The sequence below is a fragment of the Marmota flaviventris genome, chromosome 3 (assembly GCF_047511675.1).
Source record: "Marmota flaviventris isolate mMarFla1 chromosome 3, mMarFla1.hap1, whole genome shotgun sequence".
Lineage (NCBI taxonomy): Eukaryota > Metazoa > Chordata > Mammalia > Rodentia > Sciuridae > Marmota > Marmota flaviventris.
In genome coordinates this window covers 86,118,578-86,127,945 of record NC_092500.1, presented here as the reverse complement: position 1 = coordinate 86,127,945, position 9,368 = coordinate 86,118,578, and the positions used below count along the sequence as shown (strand labels likewise).

The following is a 9,368-nucleotide window of genomic DNA, read 5'->3' as shown; positions in this document are numbered from 1 at the left end:
AGTCTTTTTGGGGGAGGGGAAGAGTTGGAAGTGTTTATCAGTAGAAAGAACATGATTCCCTAACAAGGGTTATTAGTCATTTCCTTCTTATCCCTTTTCCTTTGTGCTTTTGAGAGCAAAGGCTAAAACAGGTATTATATCGATGCATTCACCTGCCAGCTATAATAGAGGGTGTGGTACATAACCCAGACCCTTCTTTCGGTGTGTCATGAATTGAATACTTGATTAGTGACTATAACAATAATAACAAAAATTTTCTAATAGCAAATCTCTTTGGGAAATGCTCAGGTCTTGTCTATGTCAGAATACTGCATTTTAAGATGTTGATTTTTACTGATGTGTTTTGGGCAAAGCTGACAAACTCGGTCTGATATTGTAAAAACTGGAAAAAGTGGGAGGAAGAGAACATGCAAAATAAGTTAATCATTATCATTTTAAGTGCCACTAGTTCTGTTTATATTCATTCACATGTGAATTGCTGAATCTCATTTGATCAACCCAATTAAACATTAAATAATTGCAGCCAATTATGCAAATATCAGCAACAATATTAATTTGTTGATCTTTTTTGAGCAGATTAGCCTCACATGTTCCTAATGTTAGACTATCTTATGCCTTAAATGATCAATTAGTGTTAAGATAACTAAGTCTTGAAGAATGGATAATTGCCTAGTTATAATGTGACACTTGCTGTATTACTCCACTGCAATTAAACAAATAGTGCACAAGAAAAAAAGAAGTGCAGATGTTCCTTTTAAATCTATTTAACAAGTGAGTGTCAAGGTCAATTTCCTGTCTTTTTTACTTAAGAGAATGGAGGTCTCTAGTTTTTAAAAATACATATCCTTAGTCTTCTCCGAGTCTGGTGGGAAGGGCTTAACGTGCTCTTATGTTTTTATGAGAGAAATCATATAAACATAGTGTTCTCTAGCTTTCACAATGGGCTAACTAAATTTAGAAATGCAAAGTATAAAATGTACTTATGGCAAACAAGTAATTTCCCTTTCTCAAGGGAGCTAGAGTCTAGTTATTATGTGCTACTTGACAGTTAAAATTACCTGAAACTCTTTTCTGGACTGCTATATTAAGAAGGAGGTCAAGGGACTCAGCAAAGGCAAAGGCATACCCTCACTGAGCATGTGCAGGGGAGTCAAGAGTACCTTAGGCTGCAGAGAACGGACTGGTCCCAGACTGCAGATCACCAATTAAAAGCCCCTAAAAGATATTTTTACTATTCCTTTTCATCTTAGCCTTCTCTAATTTTCATTTTACCAGTCCTCTCTAAAAGAGACCCTACAGCTAAAAGTTTTGGAAAAGAATCAAAGCCCATTTGCTATGTGTTGTTAAATGCCTCGAGGAAATGTTTTCAATGCATCAAACTTTTAGAATGTTTTTCCTTTGCTCCGAAAAGAGAATGAAATATGATCAGCAAGATGAAAGTTATTAGGACTGAGGGAAAGCAAACTACAATGTCTGAGAGTTGACCTACCAAGGGTAAATGTTTTCTGTCAAGATTTGACTTTCCCATAGATAAAGCAGGAAAGGATACAATTTTAAATTCACAGCTCCCAAACAAGGAAAATATCATCAGTAATTGCTCTCCCTGTATCCTAACCACATGCTCCCTCAATCCCCAGTCAACAGAAAAGAGTACCTGCACAAAGAGTGAAAAAACTTGAGGATTCCTCTTCTTTCCTCCCCTCCCCTTCACCTCTGATTTCTTTTGCATTTAACACTTAACATGTAACATCTGTCATTTTCATTTGGTTGCTATGATATCATGAATTCTCTAGAGTTATTGCTTCCACTCCAAGATACCCTGCAAACATGAACCGATGCCTGCAACTATGCCTCTCAGTATCTCTAATGACTTTGGAGTCCATGGAAAATAAAGACAACATAAGGTAAACATTACACACCATCAGAATTGTTCACAAATTCTAATACAGGTTTCAAAATACAGAAACAGAGAAGGTATACTTCTATAGAAGCTATATGTTCATTTGTTCGTTTGTTCATTCGCATCAAACATTTACTGAGTACCTACCATGTGCCAGGCATTGGGGATACAAAGATCTATAAGGCATTAGGCCGTCAGTCTGGTAGGAGCCCATGGACAGCCAGTTACAAAGCCATGTGGAAAGGCAGTGGCAGCAACGTGCCCAGGTTTTATGGATGCACAGGTGAGCTCACAGCAGACTGAGATACCTGAAGAAGGGAGGTATTTACCTTAAGGTGGACTTAAGGGCCTGAAAAACACAATGATGGAAGGAAATCCAGTTTTTCTTTAGAATCTTCATTTTAAAATAAAGCACTTTCTGAGTGCTTCTGAGGCTAATGATGTGTCACCAGAAACATTACCTATGAAGTATTCAAATTAGCTTTCAGACACACACACACACATCTCATTTGGTTGAGGAGCCATACCTTATACTAAATAATAAACATTTTTGGATCTGAGTGAACTACTAAGGGAAGCACTCAAATTATTAAGGAAAATTCTGTTATATGGCTTACATTATTATCTTTCTGGGAAAAGGTAGGAAGGTAAGCTACTACTACCAAGCTTACAAAACACCATTTGACAATTACGATTCATGTTCTCTGGCACAAGGGGGGAAAAAAGTCATTCTTGTAACACACTAATAATGCAAACTACATTATGCACAACTACTAACAGGTAGGCAAAAAGATCTATCACAATTCAAATGCAGCAGTCTATTCCAAAAGCATACAGTAGATTTTCTGCATTTTTCATTCAGGATAATACGATTGTCCAGTCGCTCTCTTCTCTTCCATACTAGAACAAAAGCAAGAAAACATGATTCAGTACAAAAACTCACAGTGTGGGAATAGGTTATAAACAAACTTCACACAACCAAAGCTATACCAAGAGTTCGCTTCTGTTTTGAACACTAAAAGCATATATATTCATATTAGAAATAAGATTAGAGAGACAGAAGGAAGGCAGGCAGGAGAGAAAGAGAAAGAAAGAGCTTACAAAAATATAAGAAAGTCGTATATAAGGAGATCTGTAAAAAACCAAATAGCTAGAAAGAATCACAAATTTTTATAATGATTGCTGAACAAATTTATAGCTGGTGTATGTCCTACATGTATTATTTAAGTACAAGTCTCTTATCACTATTTCTGTATTTTGCTTCTGTTCTGCAAGCAAAGAGTTAAATGAGTTAAATTAACTATTGTTATCTCAAAGATATTACGTGCCAGAAATGGAAAGCCAGTTCTATATTCAATATTCGTTTCCTCACTCAACAAACATCTGTGCTGCACCAAGTGTATTCCTCACACAACCTGCATCAGGTTGTTAGAAATGGAAAGTTCCAGGACCCAGCTCAGACTTACAGAATCAGAAAATCTGGGGATGCATTTCCCTCTGAATCCGAAGTGCACTTATTTCATGTTCATGCACAAAATGAAGTTGAAGATCCTCATAGATCGTCTCTAAGTCAAAGTTGTTTGTAATATGTTAGCATCCCAATTTTTCCTGTTCCTTTAAAAGTCATGTAGCTAGTATCATGATCAGAATTTGCTTATTTGCACTAGCAAATAATCTGCTATGAAACAAACCTGAATTTTAATACTTAGAATTAATGAAACAAAGATATTACGATATTACGTGCCAGAAATGGAAAGCCAGTTCTATATTCAATATTTGTTTCCTCACTCAATAAACATCTGTGTTTAAATAAACTGTCACCCTTTGAGCATAGCTGCATGCCAGGAAACTACGGACAGACAGTAGGTGCTATTGTCAATCCCATTTTATGGACGAGAAAGCTGAATATTATTAATTACGGAGGTTAAATAACTTGCCTAACACTGTACTTAAGATCCCAGATCTTAGGCAAGGTCTCTGTCACATCAAATTTCACATTCTCGACCATCACTTTGACTGCCCTCTACCTGTCCACAAAGCCGTGTGTGTGGAGACAGACCTGGAGTACGTCTTCCCAGCCCAGGGAAACAGGGCATTGAATGTGTCACTTTGAGTTTGCCAGAATCACTCAGACCATGTCCCTTTCCACATGAACTGGTTTACTTGGCCCTAATATAACTTTAAATTAGTATGAATCAGAATTTCTGAAGTAGAAAGGACTTTACCAACCATCTTAAATATAGGGCAAGACCCAAGTAAGGGACTCCAGATGTTATTTCTTTACTTCAGGATAATTTTATTTTTAGCTGTTTTATATATTGGGATTCCAGGAAAGATTTCTTTTGAAGAAAGTTCTGCATAAAAACCAAGTGTGAGGGGCTGGGGTTGTGCCTCAGTGGTAGAGCGCTTGCCTCATTTGTGTGAGGCACTGGGTTCTAGCCTAAGTACCACATAAAAAAATAACCAAATAAATAAAGGCATTGTGCCCATCTACAACTAAAAAAATATTAAAAAAAAAAAAAAACAAGTGTGAGGGAGTGGCGGTAAATGCCTCTCATCCCAGTAAGTTGGAGGCTAAAGCAGAAGGATTGCAAGTTCAAAGCCAGGCTCAGTAACTTAACGAGGCCCCACGCAACTTAGTGAGACCCTTTCTTAGGGTAGAAAATGAAAAGGGCTGGGGATGTGGCTCAGTAGTTAAGCATCCCTGAGTTCAATTCCTGGTACCAGAACAGAACAGAACAAATCATGAGTGTGAAGAGCAGTGAATTTTAATCCAAGCCTGACATTTCATACACAAGGACACTAAGGTTCTGATCACACTTAGGCACAAGCCCAGCTCTCCTGCCTCTAATGTTATTTCTCCTGAATCACACTGTGCAGTACTGTGTCCCTCTTAAGACATTTTTAAAAACTCAGAGAAGAAACCATCAAATACATAAGAATAGTGGGAAGTGAGACAAAGTCTACACACCGCCTATGGTTCAGACCAGAAAGAGTATGAGGGAAGCCAAGTGACATGAGACTTAGTCCACATCAGATCCAGCTGCCCAAAAGGGCAAACACCGGACAACACATGCCCAAATGGTGCCTCATTTATGTATGATGTCTACATTATTTAAGGTTCAGAGCAAAGCACTTGTTTTATTTTCTTTATTTGGATTCTGACACTTTTATCATCACTAATAATTGTTGGTGTATGGACATTTTGTGGATCATGATTACTATCACTTCACCTTGAATCTCACTGGTTAAAGTAAATTTACTTTAATTAGTTGTTTCATAAATGGTCAAAAAATCAATTTTGGTTACAATGACAGACATAGTCCGTATCACTCTACAGACCTGCATAATACGGATTCAGTTTGACCCCTCTCATCCTGCAATTTACACTTTTATGTAAAATTGTAGCATTCTGAGCTTTATCTAAGAAATGTGCTATTATTACAGATAACTTATCATGTGAAGACCTAGTTATTTAGCCATCAAATTGTTCGTTGGACTGATGGATGATTCAATTTTTCAAGGAAAAATAATTCTAAGTAGACATGGAAGATTTTAGTGAAGCTAAGAATTCCTTCTTAAAAGTAGGAGTTCACAGAAGAAAGGGAAAGAGAAAGCATGCCTACATGAGCTAAGAAGTCATTATACAGATCTAGTATCTCTAATCTGAAATGCATGGGACCAGTGCTTTGAATTTCAGTTTTGTTTTGTTTTGGAATTTTTGCATATACACATTGAAGTACCTTGGAGAACGGGACTGAAGTCCAAATACAAAATTCACCTGTGTTTCCTATACGTCTTATAAACACAATGTGGAGGTAATTTTATACAACATTTTTAATAATGTTGTACATGATGCAAAGTTTGTGTACTCTGAACCACTAGACTTGTGAAATCATGTTGCCACTCAAAAAGTTTCGAATTTGGATTCTTGGAATAGGGATGCTCAGTTTGTACTATTGTCAACGTCATTACAAAACCCACAGGGAACCTCCAACATTCGCAGGCCCACCCCAAGTCATATTTACTTAGCTTTATTCATTGGAATCAGAGATGGGGCCAAAGCAATGTGGCAGACTAGGTTACATCTGCAGAAGGGTGTTTTGAGCCCCATGTTTAGTATGATGTGCAGAATTTCAATCTCTTTAACATTTCAGTTAGAACCCCAAACCAAAACATGACTAATGACAAGGCCATTGCTTCACATTTGAGATACATATGGCAAATAATTTCATACGGCTTTTGCTCAGTGCATTTACATTCTGCAGAAAATTCTTGGCAACACACAAGGACAACCTGTGTGTCATGTACTCACTCCCTGCAATGCCAATAAAAATATAATCAGTGCCGCCCCCAGCTAGTAATTTGTCATCCTTGTTCTAAACACTATTGAAGGGCTGGGCAAAGCTTTGTAGTCCTGTAACATGTGGAAAAGGGTGTGCTGTGAACCGCAGGGGCTGGAAACTGGTCAAGGAAGTCAGTCATCAGAGTAATCAGGAGGGAAAGTTCTCCTCTACACTGAGGACAGCTTGGGATATTGGAGAGACTTCTAACCCCACACATAAGTAACTGAGCTGCTCTATTGAGAACAAAAAAAGTATAATAACTGCTAAATAGTCATTTGTGCTTTCAAAGCTCAAGCTTCGAGTGAGAAAGTGAGAAAACAGACTTTGATTCCATCAGGTGACCCAGAATCAATAGGGATCCTGCTCCGGTCCCTTTTAGCCTTTCTCTTTCCTAAAGTACTTAAGATGTCTATCCCTGGGTCTCGGCAGTCACTATGCCCCACTTTCTGAAACCTCAATGGCAGCCATGTTGGTCACTCACACTGCTACCGCTGGTGATTAAGAGTCAGGTTCTAGCTTTTATGTGATCCAGATAGCAGTGTCAATGTGTATCTCACCTGGAAAATCTGAAAGTCTTCTGTTGAAAAATAATTTGACACTCTCTATGGTTTGGATTTTGGTTGGGGTGTCCCCCAAAGGTCCATGATTGAAGACTTGGTCCCCAGGGTGGTGTTACTGAAAGGTGGTAGAACCTTTGTGATGTGGGACCTAGAGAGAGTCCTTAGGTCATTGGGACCATAACCTAAAAAGGAACCTGGCCCATCCCTTCTGCTTCCTGGCTCAAGATGTAACCAGCTGCTGTGACATGCACTGCTGTCATTGATCTCCTCCTCTCATTAAAGGCCAAATCAATGAGGCTCAGTGATCTTAGGTTTTGAACCTCCAAAACTGTGAGCTAAATAAGCCTGTTCTCTTAGGAAAGTTAGTTGCCCAAGGTATGTCACTTTAGCAACACGAAACTGACTAAAACAACATCCTTCAAGATATTCCCTCTCCCTTCTTAGTATGTGTTAATAAACAAAAGCAAAAGGTCTTTTGCTCTTTGGTACTCTCCTGGTGTCTTACTTAGCTATTCACGGCTTTATTAATTCTCTGAAGAAGCACCATGGCCTGTGTATTCTGCCCTAGAACCTGAGTGAACCCTGGGGCATGACAAGAAAATAAACAATTTCAACATCTGAACAGGTTTTCAAAGCAGGGTATAAGGGTGTGGCTCATTATAATGTATTAGATGGTAATCCCTGAAACTATGGTCAGTGTAACACTTAAGAGAGTGTATGTGTATTTGGGATGCAGGAAAGAGTTAATGTTCAAGAGAGACTTAAAAAGAGATGAGTATTGAAGATAACCAAGACCTTATCAGACAGGCAAATCATACAAGGTGCTGCAAATATGGGTGGCATCAGAGAGCACAGCACCTTTGGAGAAAAGAGAGGACCCCAAAGTGGGGGCAAAGATGAATATGATGGTGAGTAACTGGAACAGCAAAGTATGATAGGAGAGAAAAGAAACAGACAACATGACGAATGTTCTCCAAGTTTACACTTGGTTAAATATGAACAAAGACATGGTTTTTTTTGTCGTTGTTGTTGCTTAAAAAATGACAACAACAACAACAAAAAAAATGGGAAAAAGAATAACTATTCTTGGAAATGTTCCCCTTCTTGGAGGTTATTTGTGGAGTAATCTAAGACCCAAGGAGCAATATGGGTAATTAGCTAAATGAGATGATGGGATGAATACTTAACTTCAGAGATTCTGACTCATGCAGAAGTACAGAAGCTAAAATGAAAGTCAAATCTGTGGTTAAGAAGAATTTTCCCCCTGGGTCATTCTGGCAAGAATCTTGAAAAAAATTTTTTTGGTGGTGGTTGTATCCCTCATCTTCAATTTTACCAGAGTGCTTTGTAGGAACCATTTGTGTTTCCATATAATGCCAAAAGAGATCAAATGTGAAGCATGATGCAATGCCATGCTTTTTCTTCAGTAATTACTTAAATTATTTTTCTTGGAAACAGACAACCTAGTAGCTTGGCCGACAGCACCAATTTGCCATCTTGTATGAGAACAATTTTGAGACTTTAGGTTCCGTGCACACAGGCATAAAATAAATGAAGAAGAAAGGTGTGGTCCTAGACTATGAAGGGTGGTCCTCTGTGGCTCAATGTGGAGCAGATGTGGAGCTTCTGGTTTGTGGTTAATTCAGAATTGCTGTAGTTGCCCACATGTCCCCTGACTGTATCCCTTTGTTTCTTTGTTCACTGTGGGGCTCTGAATCCATCATTAGTTTTTAGGGTTTCTACCATTATATTTTACTACCTAAAGTAAAAAGAGGAATTATGAATTTCTTCTTAGTCATGGCACTAAGGCACACAGAGAGCATATAAAATTAGAGGGGAGGGGAAAGTTCAGGAACATTTTCTTTAGTCACTAACATTCGGCTTCCATGATATTGCTTTGAAAAATGTTCTTTTTTGAGAACTTTAATAATGGATTCCCAGCTTGCCCACAAATTCCGTGTGTGTGCTTCAGTTTCATTCATACTTTTGGGTCTCATGCAAACATGTCAGCATCTCAATGCCAATGAGACCCTTTTCTGCCTTTGCCTCCTCATGATTCCTTCCCATGACTATGTTTACTGAACATCTATGCTTAGGTCTTTTTTCTTTCTTCTTTTTTATTATTAGTTGTTCAAAATATTACAAAGCTCTTGACATATCATATTTCATACATTTGATTCAAGCAGATTATGAACTCCCATTTTTACCCTGTATACATATTGCAGATTTCAATTCCAGCACAATGGTGGAATTTCTCTCAATGTAGTGACTTTTCTGTGAAGCCTTTACAACCAAATCAAGTGAGTTTAAATTTTACTTTCTTTTCTGCAGTAATGGAGACTGAACCCAGGGCCTTACACATGCTAGGCTTACTCAATAATTATATTTTATATAATCTTCAAGAGAAATCCCTGAAATCTCATTTTAGGTATTAGCTGCTATAAATGTATAATTTGTGCAAGAAAATTTTCTGAAGCAATCTTTCTCTCTTCTCATTTATGGACACACTTCTTCCCCTCCTAAAAATCTCTAAATTCCTATGGAAAATGGCTTTCTCAATCT

At 38.0% G+C, this 9,368-nt stretch overlaps 1 protein-coding gene across 1 annotated transcript in view; it reads right to left on the bottom strand.

The window, feature by feature from the left end:
• Positions 1-1,925: 1,925 nt before the first annotated feature.
• Positions 1,926-9,368, bottom strand: part of Bcat1 (branched chain amino acid transaminase 1) — a 101,490-nt gene continuing 94,047 nt past the window's right edge. The window contains exon 11 of the mRNA XM_027934193.2: positions 1,926-2,800. Coding sequence (XP_027789994.1) covers positions 2,759-2,800 — 42 coding nt within the window. The 3' untranslated portion in view covers positions 1,926-2,758. The remainder of the gene's footprint in view (positions 2,801-9,368) is intronic.